At 55.6% G+C, this 20,499-nt stretch overlaps 7 protein-coding genes and 1 non-coding gene across 8 annotated transcripts; 5 read left to right on the forward strand and 3 right to left on the reverse strand.

Moving 5' to 3' along the window:
* Positions 1 to 580: 580 nt before the first annotated feature.
* On the forward strand, positions 581 to 1,287 carry BDP55DRAFT_674826 (uncharacterized protein; the record flags this gene model as incomplete). Its single annotated transcript, XM_060575683.1, has 1 exon — positions 581 to 1,287. A coding segment is annotated over one exon (162 nt), but the record flags the coding sequence as incomplete, so codon positions are not given.
* Positions 1,288 to 1,585: 298 nt separating this feature from the next.
* Positions 1,586 to 2,612, forward strand: BDP55DRAFT_674829 (uncharacterized protein). Its single transcript, XM_060575684.1, is given in 2 exon segments — positions 1,586 to 2,462; positions 2,478 to 2,612. 1 exon segment carries the CDS (start codon positions 1,622 to 1,624, stop codon positions 2,255 to 2,257), a length of 636 nt encoding a protein of 211 aa, XP_060425789.1. The 5' UTR covers positions 1,586 to 1,621; the 3' UTR covers positions 2,258 to 2,462; positions 2,478 to 2,612.
* A 993-nt stretch (positions 2,613 to 3,605) lies between these two features.
* Positions 3,606 to 7,970, forward strand: BDP55DRAFT_674831 (uncharacterized protein). Its single transcript, XM_060575685.1, has one exon. The coding sequence runs from the start codon at positions 3,899 to 3,901 to the stop codon at positions 7,634 to 7,636; it is 3,738 nt and encodes a 1,245-aa protein (XP_060425790.1). The 5' UTR covers positions 3,606 to 3,898; the 3' UTR covers positions 7,637 to 7,970.
* A 213-nt stretch (positions 7,971 to 8,183) lies between these two features.
* On the reverse strand, positions 8,184 to 9,668 carry BDP55DRAFT_674833 (Alpha/Beta hydrolase protein). Its single transcript, XM_060575686.1, has 2 exons — positions 9,426 to 9,668; positions 8,184 to 9,357 (listed from the first exon to the last, which is right to left on the reverse strand). Exon 2 carries the CDS (start codon positions 9,344 to 9,346, stop codon positions 8,429 to 8,431), a length of 918 nt encoding a protein of 305 aa, XP_060425791.1. The 5' UTR covers positions 9,347 to 9,357; positions 9,426 to 9,668; the 3' UTR covers positions 8,184 to 8,428.
* A 431-nt stretch (positions 9,669 to 10,099) lies between these two features.
* Positions 10,100 to 10,181, forward strand: BDP55DRAFT_t262. Its single transcript has one exon. It is a non-coding gene; the product is annotated as a tRNA-Ser (tRNA).
* On the reverse strand, positions 10,160 to 11,833 carry BDP55DRAFT_674836 (proline racemase). The gene is made up of 2 exons (XM_060575687.1): positions 11,604 to 11,833; positions 10,160 to 11,481 (listed from the first exon to the last, which is right to left on the reverse strand). The coding sequence occupies exons 1-2, from the start codon at positions 11,714 to 11,716 to the stop codon at positions 10,365 to 10,367; spliced, it is 1,230 nt and encodes a 409-aa protein (XP_060425792.1). The 5' UTR covers positions 11,717 to 11,833; the 3' UTR covers positions 10,160 to 10,364.
* A 2,746-nt stretch (positions 11,834 to 14,579) lies between these two features.
* On the forward strand, positions 14,580 to 15,982 carry BDP55DRAFT_752076 (uncharacterized protein; the record flags this gene model as incomplete). Its single annotated transcript, XM_060580652.1, is given in 3 exon segments — positions 14,580 to 15,121; positions 15,141 to 15,289; positions 15,368 to 15,982. The coding sequence occupies 3 exon segments, from the start codon at positions 14,580 to 14,582 to the stop codon at positions 15,544 to 15,546; spliced, it is 870 nt and encodes a 289-aa protein (XP_060425793.1). The 3' UTR covers positions 15,547 to 15,982.
* Positions 15,983 to 16,836: 854 nt separating this feature from the next.
* On the reverse strand, positions 16,837 to 19,808 carry BDP55DRAFT_283548 (uncharacterized protein). The gene is made up of 2 exons (XM_060566494.1): positions 17,545 to 19,808; positions 16,837 to 17,490 (listed from the first exon to the last, which is right to left on the reverse strand). Exons 1-2 carry the CDS (start codon positions 19,558 to 19,560, stop codon positions 17,113 to 17,115), a joined length of 2,394 nt encoding a protein of 797 aa, XP_060425794.1. The 5' UTR covers positions 19,561 to 19,808; the 3' UTR covers positions 16,837 to 17,112.
* Positions 19,809 to 20,499: the final 691 nt, after the last annotated feature.

A 20,499-nucleotide genomic window follows, 5' to 3' on the forward strand; every position in this document is an offset into this window, starting at 1 on the left:
CCAGACCGCGAAGCTTTTTCTTATTGCCCACGAGGGGGGAACCTCCTCAGGGAGTGGCCTTGTCGGAGCTCACCTGTCAACGTCTCTTAGCCCGAGCTTCTCGTTTTGTTTAAACTTTTAAGGGGGAAGGGGACCTGGGGGAGAATTCGGGAGAGGTCTAGGTAGCAGGCGAGATGCCGTCGTCCAGTGTTGTTGTTTCTTGCCATTGCTTTGTTCCTCCCCGCAGACTTTCATCTTTGTTCCCTCTGTTTCGTGGACTGATACCGTCCGACGATCTCGAAGATTGGCTTCCTCTGGGGAACAAGCGCAGAGTCCAGTGCCTACTACTGCAGTTGACGGCGGCGGGCGGCGGGCACATCCTCCCATCCAATCCCGCGACCTCCACATCCATCCAAGACAGGCCGCTTACATACTAGCTCGTCGCTATATGACCAGAGAAAATCAAGGCCCCACGGACAGCAAGGGGACAAAAAAGCATGGAAAAGAAATAACGTGTGGGAAGATTAGACCGGGAAATACAGCAGTCGTTCAATGTACCTACTGTAACTTGAGGTTCCAACTTTGCCCATTACAAGAGTTTCTCGTATTTCCAAATGGGGACACACACACACACACACACACACACACACACACACACACACACACACCCTTCCCTTCACCGGCAGCCAGTAGTACACAAGAGTGTTCACGAACAAGTTTTCTGAATCCGGATTGGACGTGGTCTGGAACTGGGACTTTGTTCAAACCGGACCAAGCTGAAGACAGACGATGAATACCTGGAGGGAAAAGAGCGGTGGTGGGTTCTGGATCCCAAATGCTGGAGGCGGAGCTGCTTTGTTGTTCGACCAAATAGCCCCGTTGACCAGCTGTCCCATCATCAGTGCGTACTCCAACCTCGAAGGGCTTGCTGCCAAGTGTGTCTAACCATCCCCCCGGTCAATTTGTTTGCTTGATCCCAGACGTGCGCGCGTGCGTTTGATGAGATAGCCTTCCGTGTCTCTCGACCATCCTTTTGCAACCCCGGAAACTATCTCACTTTACGGAGTACCTTACACGTGTACATCATATCACACGGCGTGGTCTAGGATTATCTCTAAAATACAAAGAGAGCCAAAATCAGAGGCAGTTCGACCTTATCTTTCGGGGCATGCATGGGGTTGAAGTTTGAACGGAGGGGCGTGTGCGTCTATCTTGTCCATCTTTCCTACTCGGGATCTCGAGTGAAGAAGAGTAGGTATGAGAGGCAGATGAATGAGTGAGAGGCAGATGAATGAGTGAGAGACAGATAGATAGAGAGAGAAATAGAGACGGAACGGAAGAGCAAGAGGAACCATGATCTGCTAGACCTGGCTGACACCTCTCCGTCTCCTGCTTGCTGCCATGTTCCTTGTTCCTTGAATTGGGGGGGGAGAGGGTTCCAGACCTTGGGAACATCCTGCCTGCTGCCCAGAATGCCCACCCTTGAACCTGCCCGGCGAGCGCGCGCGCGCTATCTTTTGTCTTGCTGTATCCGTCCCCCGTTCTGAGTTCTCCATCCCCATCCCCATCCCCAATCCCCAATTCACCGCAGTGGGTGTGAGTGAGTGAGTGAGTGAGTGAGTGAGAGAGGGCATGTCCAGTGATGAGTGAGAAGTGTGGTGTCCATCTTCTTTGTGGGAATACACAGCTGTATCCGTACGAATACTCCCATAGCAAAGGCCCCAATATCTACACACCCTCTCCCACCCTCCCCGAATCCGTCCCATCCCATCCGTCCCCCATCGTCGTCACTCGTCCTCGGACATTGATTGCATTACAGCTCACACTGCAACTTACTCATCTTCCTCTCTCTTTCTCTGCCTCTCTCATCCTCACTCTCTTACATACCCTCACACACACTCTCTCCATCTCTAATCCTCTTGCAAAGGAGGCGCAGGTCGTAGCAGGACAATATCTTGGCTTTCTAGTATCACCGTCTGTGCCTCGATTCTTGCCAGCCTTCTTCACAATCCTTTTGGTTTCTGTTCATTCGTCTCTTATTCGGCTTATACCCCCTCGGCGCAGCCACCGGTACCTCTCACTCAACCCACCCATCGACGCAGCATCACTCTGCGACGAAAGAAACACTTGGGTTGGAAACTTGTGGCCCTTGCACCGGCGCATTCCCGACGAACCGACTTGTTTGGAACCGGATGCTACGACGAAGCAACCCTCGACACTCGCAGCAGATCCTCCATGTTTCGCGCGCTACGTCACTGTCACCAGGTTCGCACACTGAAGCAAGAAGGAGAAAGGCAACAACAGCAACAGCAGTAATTCCACCGCTGCACAACGAAACACAAGAGTTAAATTGTTGCGTCACCAGATACCACCAATAGCAGGGCCATATCACAGACCAGCAACACATCAGAGAGCAAACACCAAGGAGTAACGAGACCCCCAAGCACCCACGACTTCGTCCCATCGTCGGCGCATCCAAGTGATTTTTTTTTTTCTAAATCACCGTTGCGCAACAGCAAAGGCAACAACAACCACTTCACACTCCAGACGACAACGTTGGACAAAGGTGCACCGCCCACGCAGGGACCGCGACTCGGAAACGCCGTCCCATTATCACCGCCCACCAAACGAACTGCACCCCAGACTCGACCGAACCGAACAAGTCGCAAGCAAAGAAACATCGTCAACGTTTTACCGTGCTGATTTTTTTTTTGCTGCGCCCAAAACTCGTTTTGAGTTCCCTCACCACACAGCAATGGCGCATGCAGCCTACGCCTCGGTGCGCAGGTCCTCGACGTCGACCATGGGCTCAGACTACAGCGACGCAGATGCAGCAGCAGGCGGCATGGGAATGGAAACGAGAACGAAAACAAGAGCAGACCACGATTACACAAAAGACCTCGCATCCACGTCGTCGCAGCCGTTCGTATCCGCCACAGCAACGCCCAGCCCCGCGAACTTTTTGTCTCTTGCCGACAAGAGCTTCACGCCTCTGTCTATGGACAGCGAGCTATTCCCCGATCGCGAATTCGACTTGAGCTTTGACGGTAGCAGTAGTAGCGCGGTAGGAGAGCGCATGACGACGAGTAGCCCGAAATTCCGCGACCAACAGAGATCAACGTCACCACCTTTAGCAACAATGGCAGCGCATACCCAGCAGACTAGGTCGAGGTCGAGGTCGAGGTCGAGAGAAGCATATTCAGGATTAAGCTTACACGGAGAAACATCATCGCATGCGGCGACGGGGACGACTTTGGCAACGGCAGGAATGGTGGCAGCGGCAGACGCAGACGAAGAGAGAAATGTCTCGGGTACATGCGACACGACGGAAATAGAGTCTCGGCCACGGCGGTCAGGGTCGCACTCGAGAAAAAGCCAAAAGGAGGACGGTGACGGTCACAGCACGGCGGTCGAGGTGAGGAATGCTGTGGATCAAGACGAAGAGTGCGAAAAGTACGAAGATGACGAGGTGCCGCCATTCGCAATTTCGTCTAGGAGCCCGCGCCAACGCCGTGCCGGGTCGACGCCGCTGTCGCTAGATCCGATGCAGGTGAACAGGGGAAGAGGACGGGGCAGGGCGTACGAGGACGAAGAGATGGAAATGGAGCTGGAGGACAGGTGCAGTACCGCTGCCGCTGCCGCTGCCGCTGCCGCTGCGTCTCCCGACATCACTACGGGTACCACTACAGCGACCAGCACTACAGGGACCACCATCGACGACCCAAAGAAGAAATGCGATAAGAATACGGGCACCGATAAGAATATCTTACCTAAGGTAGGCAACGATAAGAATACGGGATCCGATAAGGACACGGGTGCCGGTAGCGTCAGGGATGGCGCCAGCACGTCCCTCCAGCTACAGGGCCCCCAGCCAGTGCCAGAGTCAGCGCCAACAGCCGCCATCCAGGAGAAGCAGCCGATGCCCACGGGCAGAGTCATGGCTTCTGCCCCCTTGGCCCTTCGTACGAAAAATATCAATACTTTCCCGGCCAGTGCCACCACCGCAGACAACCTGAACACGAGCGGCCACCACAATACGAGATCCTTTGCTGCTGCAACTGGCACCATCACGAGCCCGGCAACCTCGACTTCGACCACCACCTCCAACTCCTTCGCCGCCTGTTCTCCCTCCTCGACTATCCTCTCAGCCCCTGCTGCTCTCGCCCGTCACATCTCTACCTCGTCCCTTCGATCCAACAGCAGCCTCATCTCCCAGATCCAGGATAGTTTGCAGCAACAGCAACATCACCACGCCTCCTCGGCATCTACACTCGTTCGACCCGTCGCCCAACCAATCGTCCGAACCACGTCCGACTCGGGCACCTTGAACCTTAAACACCCTATCCCCGACCTCAACTGCCGCTCCGGCGCCTACACCACAAACGTCGCTGCTCTGGAGAAGTCGGCCGAGCGCCTGTCCATGACCAGCTCCATCGAGGACGCCATCCGCGACTTGCATGGAGAGTTGAAGCGTTCCGACTCCCGCCGTTCTTCAATCCTTGCTGCCAACCTCGCCGCCTCCAACTCCCCCGTCGACGAATCCTCGGCCCATCCCGGCCCCCTTCGCGTCATCCCTCCCGTCGCCTCCATCGTCGAGCTTAACAACAACGCCCGCCTCGGCGGCTACTCTCCCAGCGGCTACGTCATGTCTCCCAATCACTCTTTGACCGGCCGCCTGCGCTCCAGCTCCAACAACTCTCGAGGCCGTCCCGAAATCGATGTCGATGCCATCATGTCGCGCCACGGTTCCGGCAAGGGGTCTACCAGGAGCGCCCGCTCTGGAAAGCCTTCCCTTGCTGAGATTGCCGAGTCGGAGCCCGTTGCCCTGACTGGACGTGTCCTCGATGAAGCCGATCACGCCCCTATCCCTGTGACGGCCGACGACGACGCGACTATCCGTCGTCCCAACACCAACGAAGAGAACCGCGGGAGTGTCTTCAACTTGCTTGGCGAGATGGACCAGCATTCTGGAGGCCTTGGCTTGGACTTTGGCGGAGACAGCGGCAGGCGGGACTCTGACGACAGGCCGCCCACGCCAAGGTCGACCTCGACATTTGACCACACCAATGCCTTTGGGGACTTTGACGGCGTGCACTGCCAGCCCGAAGATCTCGAGCGGAGCGAGTTCGACTCGCGTGAGCAGAGCGAATACGGTGACGCACCCATGCCTATCCCGCACACCATGCCGATGCCAGATATTCCAGAGCCTCAATACGAAGCACCGCCGCCTCGTATGCCACGAAACAACAGGAACACCATCCGGCCACAGTCCTACTTTGACGAGCTCACAGGTCAAGAGATGCTCTACTACCCTGCTCGCGTGCCCGCTATGCTCAACCTGCCTCCCAAGTTGTCCAGGAAGCCCAAGACTGAGGTCCGGAATGCGAGGCACTCCAAGGTGCTTCAAGCCATGGGCCACCCCGGTTTCGGCCAGGCTAAGTACCTGCCCCAGGATCCCGAAGCGTCTCAGGTCCGCGAATCCAAGATGTGGCTGCCCGATCCGCTTGCCGGTCACGGCATGACCTCCCTTGGAGACGACATGGAGGGACAGCGCTCGGGTGACGCCTCACTCAAAGAACCTGCCGTGATCGATTCCCATGTGCCATCTGAACAGGGCGACGCCTTATTGTCGGGTGATGGTACTGCTGCTGTTGGCGGCGGTGATGAACCCGAACACATGCCAGAGGATCCCCCGCCAACGCAACGCCGCAAGTCCAAAATGCCAAGGGCTTCCAACCTACCACCACAACTACGCGCGAGCGCCTTTTTCGACTTGCCGTCCACAACACCGCAGATCGAGGTCAAGGGAGGCTCTGCGATGGCGACGCTCGACAGCATTCTTGATGCGTCTGCCAATGCCCCAGTCAGTGCCTTTACCGACCACGCTTTCGCAGGAAAGTTGGGCGATGAAACGTACGGCCCCGATAAGAAGAAGAAGAACCGCAAGTCCACCGCTACAGTCTTGCTCCCCGAAGAGCATGTTCGGGCCGCGTCGCAGAAGAAGAAGGGCGGTCTCATGCCATTCAGCAAGAAATCCGACAATGGATCTAGGAAGAATTCCATGGCCGGCAGCAGGGAGGAGAACCAGGCTCTCTCTGATCACGTCGACGGGGAGGATAGAGAAAAGGCCGAAGGCGAGGGCTCTGATGAAGAAGAGGAAGAAGAGGAGGTCGACGAGTTCGCAGGAGTCCTCGATGGGCCTCCCACGACCCTGCTCGCCGAGCTGCAGTTACGCAAGTACCACGCCAAGATGCGCACCCAGAACCCGAACCGTAATGTCGGGCAGAACGGAATGCATGCCACCCTTATTGAGCTCGACGCGGTTGCTGAGACACAGAAGAGGCATCGTGAGAAAAAGAAGATTGCGCTTGCCTGGGAAGTCGACGGCGCCAAGGAGGAGGACCACAGCTCTGACGAAGACGAAGTTCCTCTTGGCGTCTTGTATGCTGGTAACCCGCATGTGGCTGAGAAGAATCGACCCATGGGTTTGATGGAGCGTCGTGATCTGGAAGAGAACGAGCCTCTCAGCTCCCGTCGTGCCCGTCTCCATGGCCTAGAACCCCCGAGGACACTGGCCAAGCAGAGGAGCAACTTTACCCTCAATGCTGGGCTGAGCCAGATGCGTCTCAACCAGATGCCCTCCGCCGAGCACTTGAGACCCGAGGAGGAGTCAGAGGACGAAGCCACTGCCGGAGAGACCCTCGGTGAGCGCATGCGACGCCTCAGGGCCAAGGATGAAGCCGAACACAACAACCTCCCCAACGCCCGCCCTGTCAGCAGAGCATTTTCCGCAGAGATCCTGGCCCAGTTTGGCGATAACGATGAGAAGAAGCCCGGAGACAAGGGCAAGGAAAAGGAGGCCCAACCGGAGGAGGGAGAGGAGACGCTTGGCCAGCGGAGGAAGAGACTACAAGCCGAACGCGAGGCACGAGAGCAGGAGATGATGCTCAGCGGCGGGCCGATGCCAGTCGAGGCCGAAGCGCCTCCGTTGCGCAAGAAGCACAGTCTGGCCGATGTCCTCAACTCCCACCCCATTGCCTACAACCCTGCCCTGGACGAGCAGCGCCGCCTCGAGCAGGAGAAGCGCAAGGTTCGGGACCAAGAGGCCAAGATGGCTGCAGTCCGCGCCCAGATGCCGCAGACCCTTACCGGACCAAACACGCAGCGGAGTGGCGGGTACAAGAATGGCGCTTTCAACGACGCCACCGGAGGCACTGGAGGCGCCCCAGGAGCCCGAGGTCTCCTCGCACAGCCTGGACTGCCGCCTGTCAACGCCGGATTGGGTGTCAACATGGGACCTGGCGGATGGAACCGCTCCAGCATGGCCTTGAGCAACTACGGAGGGCCTCTTCAGCAGCCTATGCAGCAGCAGCATCAAGTATACGGAAACCCTGGTATGGCGCAGATGAGCCAGCCGAACCTAGGCGGGTATGGAGGTTACACTGCCGGCGGCATGGGCGGTATGAACAATATGGGGGGCATGAATGGCATGAACCCCTACGGCGGAGGCATGGGTGTACCGATGCAGATGCAGCCCATGGGTATGCAGCAAGGCATGGCTCCAATGCCCATGCAGCAGATGCAGATGCCGATGCAGCCCGGCCATAATGGGCAGATGCAGTCCATTGAGCGCTGGCGGCAGAGCGTCATGTACTAGACGATGACCGGCTCGAATCCCAGGCGAGAAAGGGCTATGCGATGTTTTTATCGACCCCCACCGACCACTACCTACACATTAAGCTCTGGGCGGACATAGTCTGCAGGAGCTGTATATAACATACACACTACCATGGCATTGCGAGGGGAGTTGGATTGATTTCTTTTGTGTAACAACTTGGGTGGTTTGCGAAGCACAGCGCTGCGAAGCATTAGGACACAATAGGGGTTGGGAACATGGTTTCTCGGGTTACCTACATAGGTACTAGGGGATTATTACATTACATTGAACGTTACATATCAATTCTAATAATCACACTTGTGAATCTCGTCTATTCTTTGTATGGTTCATTCGTCACTAAGATGTGAGTAGAGAGCTTGAGGAGAAAGCCTGTGGGATGTGCGGAGGTGAAGGGATGTTAACTACTCGATCTCATCCGCAGTTCGGGTATGTGAACGCACTGTGAACTAGCAGCTGTCTGCCTTCCTTGTTAAAACCAAAGACAGACACCTATGAGTGCAGTTAGATGATTTGACTGTCTGGCTCGGGCATAGGATGGTGTGCCACTGCCAGCCAGGCTTACCGCTACTATCATCACTATTGCCACTTTCACTAAGAATAATGATCATATCGCGAGTAACCTTCATCACCACGTGGGTTCATCATGCTTGCTATATTACTGTGAACGCCAAATTGAAGGCTAAAACATGTTCATTCTTCCTTTGCCCCAATCCACAGAGCCCATCTCACGTCAACAAGACCTTCCTGCCAACCTCAAGGACATCTACAAACTCACACAAAAAACTCCTCAATCGCCTTGACAACCTCCTCAGGCGCCTGCTCCGGAATATAATGCCCACTATCAACACTCTGTCCCTCGACCTCAACCCCCTCCCCAGCCACCTTCCTCCACTCCCCCACCGCATCAAAACACTTTTCAATAACCCCGTGCTTCCCCCAAAGCACAACAAGCGGCGTCCTCAACACCCTCCCTTCTTTCAAATCCTCCTCCGCCTCCTCCAGATCCAGCGTCGCGCTCGCGCGGTAGTCGTTACACATGGCACTCACGGCCTCCGGCTGCCCCATGACCTGCGCATAGAACTCGAAATCCGCCTCTCTGAAAATCTCTAGGCCCTTGCTGAGTTGCCGTCCGCCCATGAAGAGTTCCAGGAACCGGCGGGGCGCGGCGTTGATGAGTGTTTCCGGGAGCGGGGCGGGCTGAATCAGGAAGAACCAGTGGAAGTAGGCTTTTGCAAAGTCGAGGTTCGTGGTCTTGTACATTACGAGCGTGGGGCATATGTCTAGGAAGAGTGCCTTTTTGATGCGGGTCGGGTTGTCTACGCATAACTTGTGCGCGACCCTTGCGCCGCGGTCGTGGGCGCAGACGAAGAATGGAGTGTTGTTGCTGTAGCCGAGGGAGTCCATGACGGCGATGCAGTCTCGAGCCATGGCAGATTTGGCGTAAGAGGCTACGCCATCTGGTTTCGAGCTGTTGCCGTAGCCGCGGATGTCGATTGCTATGACGGTGTACCTGTCCTTTACGGCGGTTGCGACGCTGTGCCAGATGTGGTGGCTTTGTGGGAAGCCGTGGAGGAGGAGTAACGGTGGGAGGGAGGAAGAGGCGTCGCCGCTTTTGATGCCGTGGATTACGACGTCGGGGGAGGTTTGGGTTGTTACTGTGAAGGGGGAGAAGCCTTCAAAGGTCGTCATGATTTCTTCTTCTATGGTGTTGAGTGCCCTATGGTTTAACACAGTCGGGGTAGGATAGAGTAGGTTTGGTATTACTCACGTCTTTGGCTTTTCTGTAGATGAATGTGAGGCGGTTTCCTGCGATTTATAATATCAAGATGGTTGTTGACGCCCTTTGCGATTACATGCGGCTAATATTTGACGCGGAGTAAAGGCAATGTGACGCAACGACTGCCCGCCCGCCGCCCCCGGCGCAAAGGACGTACGTCCATACATGTACGTTTACTCATCTTGCACGGCCAAATGTCGGGTTTCCCCGCGCGCGCGCGCTAATATCTCTCTGTCTGACAAGCCGATTGAAGGCGTTTTATGCCTTGACAGCGCGACCGAGACGAAGGATTATTTCGTCGGGTTATTGTGTACTTTCCCCGTTGAGACGTTCAGACATCGGCTAAACTAAATGACCGCGGGTTCCTGTAAGCCGAATGGGTGTTCTGGGAGAGCAAGAGTATCAGCCTCACGCAATTACCATGTATTCTTCAACTACAGTACAGAAATGTTCAGGTCACAGTGAGTCTACTGGATTAATTAAGTGGAAGAGAGTCTTGAACGTTTCGTTACTTTGCTTCCCATGAGACCCATCAACACACTAACACAAGACCCATTTGTGTCCGACCCTGGTCCTCGTCGTGATCCACCATCTACTGCACACAAACATGACCGCCTAGGGCTAGCCAAATCAACATCTCCGCTTCACAGCGGATTCTTCTCTCCGGCGTTGTGGCAGAGTGGTCTAATGCGCAAGACTAGAAATCTTGTTCCTTCGGGAGCGTCTGTTCGAATCAGGCCAACGTCGAGTTACTCTTTTGCTGCATCTCTAGACTCATTTTTGTGAGTTTTGCTGAAATGGGCGACGTCCCAATTCGTGGCTTGGCTATTATCAGGGGTGTGCGATGCCCTCGAACACAAGTCAAAGAAGTAAAGAACAGATGAGCGGTCACACGGTTGATTGAGATCATGTCTCCATGCAAGATCGCCCTCACCCTTCGAATCCCCGAAACGAAAATCCTCTCCCAATCTCATCACTCTCTTCCATCACAAACGCACTCGAGCCCGTATAATGAGCCTGCCCACTCACCTCAACCCTCCAAGCCTTCCTCCCACCAACTTCAACCTCCTCCACAGGCGTCCCGACAAATGCCCCACGATCCTCGCCGACGGCCCTCGACACGAGACTGTGATACGTCCACGACTGGCCCAGCTTCCTCTCGCCCCGCGCAGCAGCCAGCGCGACACGCGCCTGCACGACCGAGCCCGTCGGACTTCGGTCGATCTGCTGGTTGCCAAAGAAGTATAGTCCCGTCTCGGCGCCTACGCAGCCTGGTGCCGTGGCGAGGACGTCGTTGGAGTCCGTGTCTGTGACCATGATGCCGTAAAGGTACCCCGAGCTCCCATCCTCCTTGTCGTCCCCTGGATCTCGGAGGCGGGCGCGGAGGCCTGCCGAGGCGTTGAAAGCTTGCTTGAGTATCTTCGTTGCGTTGCTCAGGCCGCTAACGTCCGGCTTCGAGAGAGATGCCGGGAAGCCCAAAGCCGCGGCGGATACAACAGCATAGAAGGCGCCTCCAAACGCAACGTCCATCGTCACAGTCGAAGCATCACCTAGTTCCGACCACCCGAGACCCCGCGGAATCGGCACAACAAGATCAACAGCCGTAGCAAACGTAGGCACAGAAAGAAACGTAATCCTTCTCCCCACATCCGTCCTCCAACCACCCGTACCCCCCGTGCCACCGCCATCCACCTTCACAACAGGAACCGTAAGCCTCACCAACCCAACAGGCGCATGCAGCCGCACTTCCACCGTCCTCCCTTCCTGATCGACAACCAGCTCCCGACGCCGCGGGAAGACGACTTCGTCCGCGCAGTCGACGAGGAACCTGCCGAGCGCGAGCGTGGCGTGCCCGCACATTGCGCCGTAGCCTTCGTGCGTGAGGAATAAGGCGCCCATGTGCGCCTCGCCTGCGTCGACGAGTTCTGTGCGGGGCCGGAGGACGGCGCCGTACATGTCTGCGTGGCCGCGCGGTTCGTAGATTATGCTGCGGCGAATGTGGTCGTGGTGGGATTGGGCGAGGGAGCGCTGTTCGAGGAGGGTGCCGCTGGATGGGGAGGGCAGAAGCGCCGGTTAGGAAAAAGGGATGTTTCGTTTGGGGGGGGGGGTTGGTGATTTTGCCAAATATGTGTGATGATGGGCAGTGAGATGAGATGAGATGAGACTTACGGGATGTCTGGGTATCCGGCGTACACGATGCGCGCCGGCTCTCCGGCTGTGTGCATCTCCACGGTCCGGATCTCGGTGCCCGCGAAGGGCGGTAGGAAGGAAGGCAGGCTCATGATGGGCGAGTCAATCTAAGTTTCACAAGCGTTGATGCTTTCTGTGAGGTGCCAAGGTTCACTTTCGGTGAGGTTCTTAGAAAACCTGCATTGAGGATGATGTAGTTGCGAGAAAGGGCGCACCGCTGACATGCGCTTCGCAATCCTCCGAGTCGGGTCCCACCTTTTCCGGCCGTGGGTTGCCGATGTCGGGGGTTTGTCCACGGCGACGGCGGCGCCGGAGCGAGTGCACTTCGGCATTCTGTGAATCGACGGATGTCACTCATTGCACGCTTTCATTTCCACGAGGCGAGTGGGCTGATTGACATGCAGGTTGGTCAAGAGTCATGTTCGCTATCTCCAATGGTTCCCGAAAACCACAAGGGCTTCGAGGTCATGAGGGAAGCAGGTCGCTCACATCTTGCTTGATCTCGATCGTAGAGGCAGAATTATGATAAGTTTTTGATTACGTCGATAGTACATAGAGCCCAAAAAATTGCATCAAAACTTTGGGGTCTCTGTAGTCCTTGCAGAAGGTTGCCATCAAAAGTTAAGCCGGCGAAGCACCTCAAACCCAAGGTCCAACCAGTACTTCAGTGGGAGGCAAGCACCGTTGCATGTCCCTACCACCTACTTTACTTGAGGCACTCAGTTTACATGGTACTCCTATTCGAACTCTACCGGCCAGACTAATGAAGTCTTGATCGCCTTCCCCTCAACTCTTGCAATCAATACTCGCTAGTTCCCAGGTTCGCCAAGCTCGCTCATTACCAACATGTTCCGTTGCCACGCTCTTGACGAGTGGATGGATTCAAAGCCACGCGAGGGCGAAGCATTGTGTTTTGGGGCTGCATTATCTGCAAAACTCCTCAGTCGTTGGGACGAAGGATCCGTTTCAACCTCGTCAACGTGTGCCTTGGCCTGTCGTGTGTCTCATGTCTCGATATTTGGCGGCGCGTCGTATCCGAGCGTTCTGTGTACGATATAGACCCACGAACACCCGCCGGGTGAAGGCGACTTTTGTCACATCATGCTAATCCACGAAGTTCCTTCAAACCCCCATCTGCTTTTGCAACGGTCAAGTACATGGTTTACGACTGGCAACTTCATGTTGTGAGCATATGTCAGCGTAAGGAACGCGGATTCATCTTGTGCCTACTAGCTCAAAGTCTTCTGGCACCCCTACCTCGAATGTTGATCGTGTGGAGATCGAGGTAGAGTAGGTGCCTGATCGAAAATTAATATGAATATGGAGGCATCTCTCAGTCCGGATTCTCATGGTAGACGAACCTGTGTGCGTGTAGGCAGAAGGGACTGCTCATCAAGTGGTCCTCCTTACGCTACCAAAGAGTCGCGGCTTTGGGGCACAGGCAGGCCCTGACTCAAGTAGGCCGCCGCGCGAGCCATACGGCTGCGAACTGATCCGACGTCCAAAAACCCCACACTCCTGTTTTCGAACTTCCGCCCTCGACTTCGGACGCCTTCCTTGATCCTTCCAAGGCTGGGAGTGGTTATTCATGGGGGCCTTGAGACTCGCCGAATCGGCAGCGGTACCGATGGCGATGACTTGATTAGGATTGACCAATACTCACTTCAACTGGGAGCCACAGATACGATACTCGCGTCGGGCCTCTATCCCTGTTCTTGTGCAAACGCTGTTTATCCGATGTTTCTGGGGTGTTGTGAGGGGCGATTTGGCATCGGGTCGAGACTTCCGGTTCTAAACAGCTGAAGTTGGATAGTTTGAAAAAGACCAGAGAGCTGTTGAGGGGAAGAGTAGTCACCAGCAAGTGAGTTGCGCGATGCTCTATTACCGCCTTCAAGAACAACTCATCTCCAAGGCGGGTTCACCCAAAACGATTGTCAAGCAACGAGAAGTGACTGCTTCTTCCACCCAACATGAAGAGCCTGCTGAATCTAAATACAAATCCCAGTCTATTTCCGTCAAAGGATCGTATCCTACCCCGAAGAAGGCTGCACCCTCAAAGCCAATCCCAGCCCTACCAGCTTACGCTTACTCTCACCATCCTTCTCACCAGTCAACTCCACAGATCTCACGCATACCACAAATCTATTCATGGCCACAGTCCTTCCTCCATCTCGCATCCCCCACAGACAGTCGAACACTCCCGTAAGACTAGCCGCAATCATCCTAGCACGAACCGGATCGCGTCCCGCCGTATTAGGTTCACGGCCACATTTCTGACAAGGCTCACGGGCTCCTGCAAGATCATCTGCGGACGAAGCCTGGAGCTGAACACACCTACCCTCTGTTTGATGCATCGCCGGCCCGTCAATCAACCATGTATCCCAGTCTCCCTTAGCATCATCTCACTGTGGCCTCCCCCCAAACCACCCGAAAATCTCGTACTCTAAACCCGTGACGGTCAAGGGCTAACATCGCAGTACACATGAGCCAGATACGATTCAACCACCATTCTGAACTTCTGGTCCAGGCCTACACGCGTGGCCTTTTCTCTCTGATACAGCATAAGCAGCACGAGAGATCTGGTTCCCGAATGTTGAGTTCAAACCGGGAGTGGGGGGCGTGTACCACCACACGACCTCATCCGCAGAACAACCCCCCCCTACAATCCGAAAACCTCACACCAAGGCTACCAAGATGAAAAAGGACACCTCCCTCTCGTCCTGCCCGTCTCGGGCGTCGGCCACCGTTACTAGAACGTAACCCTTCTTTCTCTCCACGTCGTTTTCCTTCTCTCTTGTACTTTTCTCGCTGCGACTCTAATCATCAACCCGTTTCCCAAACCCCTTCTCAGCTCAGACCTACTACCCTCAGACCGCGAAGTTTCATCAGCAGAGAGAGAGAGCAAGAAAAACACTCCATGAAGCTGCAGCAGCGCTTCCGCTGCGCGCTCTCGAGATGCACATCTCACACCCAGTGTCCGGGTCCCCTCCCCCGACATTATCCTTCCTCATATTGCTGCTCATCATCAACGCCGTCCTCGGCGGCGCGATAGCCACCCCAACCGCACCCACAGCCACCACCCAGAGCAGCAAAAGAAATGGACCCGCACCCCCGAACCGTGCCTACGAAGCCCCGCTCCTCGGCATCACCCCGGCCCCGGAACCCTCCGCCGTATCTCACCGTCTCCTCCGCGCCCGCCAAGGCGATCCGCGGTCATCGGACGGCCGCACGAATTTCATCGCGTGGTATTCCCAGTCCGGCAACTGGGTCTCGGCAACCTGTCCGTCAAACAACTATTTTGCCGCAGACGGCAGGTTCGGGGTGTGTTGTCCGCGGGGAAACCCTTACTGCGAGATGGCGACGTCGTGTGGCGGGCCGTTTGATAATTATGCCATTGGACCGACTGGGCAGGCAGACTGGTATGGATTCTTCCACATTCTGTGCTCACTTTTTGTTCCACCTGCTAGATCATGGATGTTTCGTAAGAATGGGAAAAGGTATGTGTACTAACGAGAGGGGGTGGGACAGTGGACCGAGTAACACCTGCGACACAATCACCATGCTCCAAACGCAAGGCAGCACCGACGCGAGGAGAATCATCTTCTGTATCGCCATGTCGGAACTCTACGTTCTCCCCATGACTTGGTACCGCGTCACGCACCCACGTAAGTCCACCAACCCTTTCTTCCAGAAATCTTCTTGGACCCCGTAACTCTCAACACACGGTTCTGACGTGCCTCCAGTCCCCGAAGCCTCCGTCGCAACAGTAACAGTAACCCAGAGCACAACGGTGACGGCGACTGCCCGGACCGGAGGAAGCCGCATGGGTGGGCAACCAGGCAGCCCCTCCCGTTCGCCGCCTGCAATGATGGCTCTGGCTGTGGCTGTGATGATATCGGTCTTGGTTCTCGGTGCTCCATGAAAAGGCCTTGTGAAGAAACGTGAAGGTTCACATTTATCACCGGATCGCCGGCTCCAGGTCTCATCTGCCAATACTCCTGACTGGTAAGCCTGGGACCACTCCACCTTGAAGACTGGACGGGAGAGCCAAGTCGCCATGATCGGCGCTGTCACCTGGCCCACGGGAAAGACGCGCTCGCTGCTCGCAGAGCCCGTTTTCGGACGAAGAATACGTCTGGTTCATGACGAAACCAACTAGGTCATAGTCGGGGACAAACGAGCAGGGCTTTGAATGGTATAGGAAATCCGAGACGATGTCAATGAGTGGGCATGTCGAATTGTAATCTTGACGGGGGGCGTCACTAGACAGGGACGGATCATCTACTCCCATGTACTTACATGGATGGAACAATATCTTTCAACGTAGATCTTTATCAAGGAAGCAAGAATGCATAGATGTTTATCCTCAAAAAACTTAATAAGCAATCTTTGACTACTTGCTTCAATCACTGAAGAAAGTATCACTTCCCGACCAAGGGTCGAGGTACGCGTGATTTGAGTACTTTATGACTGGCCGGATGTGGAGTCTCCACCCGGCAGCCCGCGCCATTGCAGCCCCACCCGACCGGCCGACCTACCGATCATCCCTTCCAATCTTCTCATCTGCTGAAGCCGAATTTCGTTTCGCAGCCTCAACATCCCCATCTCCACATCTTGTCGTCACCGCGACGCTCTGTTCTTACCCACTTCTCAAGACCTACCCATTCAAGTATCCCAAATGTCACATTCATCAACTCCTCAAACATGGCACACCCCAGCCAGCAGCGCTGAATCCGGTATCCCGCACAGCATCGACTAGCACCGCCTCAGTGTTACTCAGCACTAACAGGCCACCCGCTCTTAGCCGCACCCCAGATCCTCACGTCCGGAAAAGCAGACTCGCCTTGATGACCTCCCCGCGTCATCACATCAAGCACCAACTACAGTCCCAGTCGCGATGGAAGAAGAGGGGCGAAATGATGAGCTTGGAGTGCTAGGCGGTCGTCACTCACGCCACTGTTATGGAGAACAAGTTCAGTCCACGCAGCATCCTCACCGGAAACTCGACTCACACATGGCCACGCCGCTTATATCAAAGCCCATCTTCCCATCAACAGCACGCAAGAGTATCATACATCATATTCTACAACTTAAATGTTGGCTAGCCTCTTTTAATGTATGCTCAATAAAAGATGCTATGTAGTGGGCATACAGTTACAACGCCCGCAAATCAACGCTCTTCTCAACCTCGCTGTAGGGCGTACACAGAACCTGCGTCCCTTGCGCAGAATCCTCCGCGACGTCCATGGTCATCGCTATCCCCGCGGTTTGCCCCCCACCCAGGCCCAGGAGGCATTGGGTCTGGAGAGCGTCCGCCCGAGATGCTGCTGCGCGTCACGCGAGGGTAGCCCTCCCTAGAATGTCGGAATGAGCCAAGTAATACAGCGCCAAACTTCCCACATTAGGGTAATAGGCGCATTCAGTCGTCCTCTCCACCCCACCTAGCAAGTTTTAGACCCAAAAAGTTGCTGGTACTCATTATGCCTCACTACTCCTCTTCCGAATCCGAAGATTCACTGTCATTGTCATGCACAGGAGCTTCGTGCGCACGACCGGAGCTACCGGGTCGCTCTTGATCACCCGGTTCCTTGCCGTCATACATATGGCGAAGCCGCTCTAACTCGGCGATGCGAGCTTCTTGCTCTTGAGCATTCATGGGCTTGTTCTTCTTGTTCTTGGAGGACTTGTTGTTGGCTGACGCCTTCGCCGGCGCACTGTTCACTGGCGATGCCTCACGTGCTGGCCCATTCGCAGTGAAGCCCGGCCCAAACCCAGGCAACGTCTTTCTGCACAAATCCCATAGCTTGTGAAGCGCCTCGTTGGTGAGCTGATCGATCTCCAATTCGAGTTCGCCACTGCTGTTTTCCTGCGAAGATTGTCAGTACACACCTCAAGACGAACAGAGAATAGCTTGTCTTACCGATTGACCAGTATCTTTCTTGATGATGTCGATAGCACGTTCTATGTGAGGACTCTCCAGAAAGTTAATAGCGTTCGCGATAGCATCTTTCTCCGCTTGATTCATGTTTCGCTGCTTGGGTTTCTTGGTCACGCCGCCACCGCTCTTCTTCGAGACGGGAGCCGCCGCTGCCTTCTTGGTGGGGACGTTAGCCGCCTTCGACTTGGTGGGCTTTGGCGGCTTGGCCTTGGCGGCGCTCTTGGCAGGCTTCGCAGTCGTGAGCTTGGCCTTCTCGTCTATCAGACGCTGCCGGATGGTGGTGAGCAGAGACTGCTGAAGGTCGATGACAGCATCACTAGCGATGTCCGCCGTCTTGTAAAGGTCGGTCAACTGCTTCGTCTCCTGCTCAAGACGCTTCTCCAGGAATGCGATTGTCGCAGCCACTGAGGGATCGACTGCTGGGGCTGGCGCCTCTTCCTCTTCCTCAGCTTCGTCTTCACTATCACGACTTGAGCCGTCGTCAACTGGCTTGGCGGGGGTGTGTTTATTTATCCACTGCTCCTTCTTCGCCCACAGGCCCCTGAAAATCTGCTCGAGCTGTTGGCCTTGCTCGTAGACGGGCTGGCCAGGTTGGTTGAACTTGTAGCAGTTCTTGAAAACTTGCTTGACGTCTGTTTGGAACTCTTTGATACCGGGATAGTCGTAGCTCTTCAGCTTGGCCATTATCGTACCAAAGTCCATCGGCCGCTTGATGATGGTAAAATAGGTGGGGATGGCTAGAGCCACAGGGTCGACCGGAGACAGGAATGCGAGGTTGCACGAGGCGTTCTTCGCATCCATCAATTCACTGACCACCTCATAGCAGAATTGAAGCTCAATTGGCAACTTCTTCCGGTTGAAGGTCTTGGAAGAATAGTCCGGGTCGCGGTTCTTGGTGGGCTGAATGGCGCGCTTGGGCCGATCCAAGTCGTTCTGTGTCGAGGCACGGCGGACTTGCGGCACACCGCCAGGAGGAACGGCATATGCTTCGGCCTCAGCCTTCGCCGGCGGGCTCGCGGCAGCAATACTAGGCTGTCTCCGGACAGGAGGTGGAGGGGCTGATGTTCGAGACTCGGAATATCGGGAGGGCTTCGGCGCAGGCTTCGACTTCGCAGGCTCGTCGGAAGGAATCTCGCAAACGCGGGTCCAGGCCAACTTGACCACACTGAGAGCCGCGAACGTGATTTCATTGTTGATGCCGTTGAAAGTAACCGAGTTCTTGTAGATCAATCCAAGATCATCCTTGAACTGGCGCAGGCTGCTGTATTTATTGTCGCGCAGGCCCCGCTCAAGCTCGCCGATATCCATGGGTCTGTTAACCCGCATGAGATAGCTCTCGGCAAGGCTAGGCCACATCTTGACAACTGCGTCCTTGAAGTGGGCACCGTGTTTGGTCTTCTTCACGCCTGCCAACACCTTGCGGAATTCTCGCGTTTGGTGAGATGTGAGGGGTTTGGGGTCGCGTGCAGCGTCGATCCATGAAGGAAGGTCTTCGAGGGCCGATTCGCCCTTGGCCAGATCATCCTGCGCGCCTCGGGGCTTAACCTCGACGGTGGACTCGATGGCGCCAGACGCTGAAGCCCCATCATTCGAATCGGTCTTCGCGCGCTTGGGAGCGGGCTCGGCATCGGCGTCATCCTCTCTCTCGCGAGAAACCTTGCTAACAGTTGATGGCGCCTCCGCCATGGGTACGTCTTCTTCCGCAGGCTTTGAGGGCTCGTCCTTTTCCTTATCATTGTCAATGGCCAGTTGAGACAAGCTTGCTGGTTGGAGGTCTACCTCTTGACTAGCGGCAGCAGTGGGAGCCGCCGGCGACTCGTCCTTCGCCCCGTTGACCTTGTCATCGCTCTCCTTCATCTCGACATCCTTGTCCTTAGTCTCAGTCTCGGTCTCAGTTTTCGCAGGTTCAGAAGCCACAGCCTCCTTGTCGGTCGACTTCTCTGCTGCTTTCTCCTCGATTTTCTTCTCCGCCTTCTCAACCTCTGGCGCGTCGGCCATGTCGACGTCGTTGGGGAGCTCAGCGGGCGGTGGGCTTAGAGACTTGCTAGCTTCCTTGCTTTCCTTTGACTGCTCAGGCTCTGCGGACTTGGGCTTGGCAGAAGATTCGTCAGCCGCCGGTGTTGGTGACTTTTTGGCTGGTTCCTCTTTCTCCGTTTCCTTCTCCTTGGCAGGACTTGCTTTCGCATCGGAAGACTCCTTCACTTCCTCATCATGCTTGCCGTTGCCGTTAACTTTGGGTGACTTTGCGGACTCATCTACATTGTCGGAGCTCTTCTCAGCAGGGGAGGAAGCGTGGCTGTGGAAGGAGAACGCGTCAGCAATTGGGCTCTGTGGGAGACCAAGCGGGACGGGCGACTGGAGTCCATCGCGCGACAAATGCAACTACTACTCACCCATTGGTTTCGGGCTTGCTGTCGTCCTTCGCTGGTGTGGATTCGGTCGGCTTCTGATCCGGGACGGCGCGTTCTGATTGAGGCGACGCCATGACTGCCATATGGTGATTGAGGTAAGGGCAGGGCAAGTTCACTGTGCGCGACGCAACATGAACGTAGCGACGCGCGCAGGTGTGTTTTCAGTTGCGGCAATGGCGGGATGCACTACAGAGATGCACAGCAGGGATTGGGCTATACAGTGTCGGAGAAAGTGCTCTGGGTGTCGCTGACTCGGGTGATGGTGTACGTGCAAACTGAACCCTTTGACTCTCAAGTTATCGAGCGCAAAGAGGTAAGATCGCGTCGATGGTTCGAGATGTGAAGGGTTGCGGCGGGGCAGGAACAACCGGGAGGAGAGAGTCGGCGCGGTTTTGGGAGGAACCTGGAAGAGGCGTCACGATGTTTTTGGATGCACGCGCTAGGCAAGCAGGACCGACAGCGGCGATGGCGGGAGATGGAGGTACTGGAGATATCGCGAACTATCCCAGAAAGAGATTCGAGATTG

The sequence above is a fragment of the Colletotrichum godetiae genome, assembly GCF_030913485.1.
Source record: "Colletotrichum godetiae strain CBS 193.32 chromosome Unknown BDP55scaffold_43, whole genome shotgun sequence".
NCBI classification, from domain to species: domain Eukaryota; kingdom Fungi; phylum Ascomycota; class Sordariomycetes; order Glomerellales; family Glomerellaceae; genus Colletotrichum; species Colletotrichum godetiae.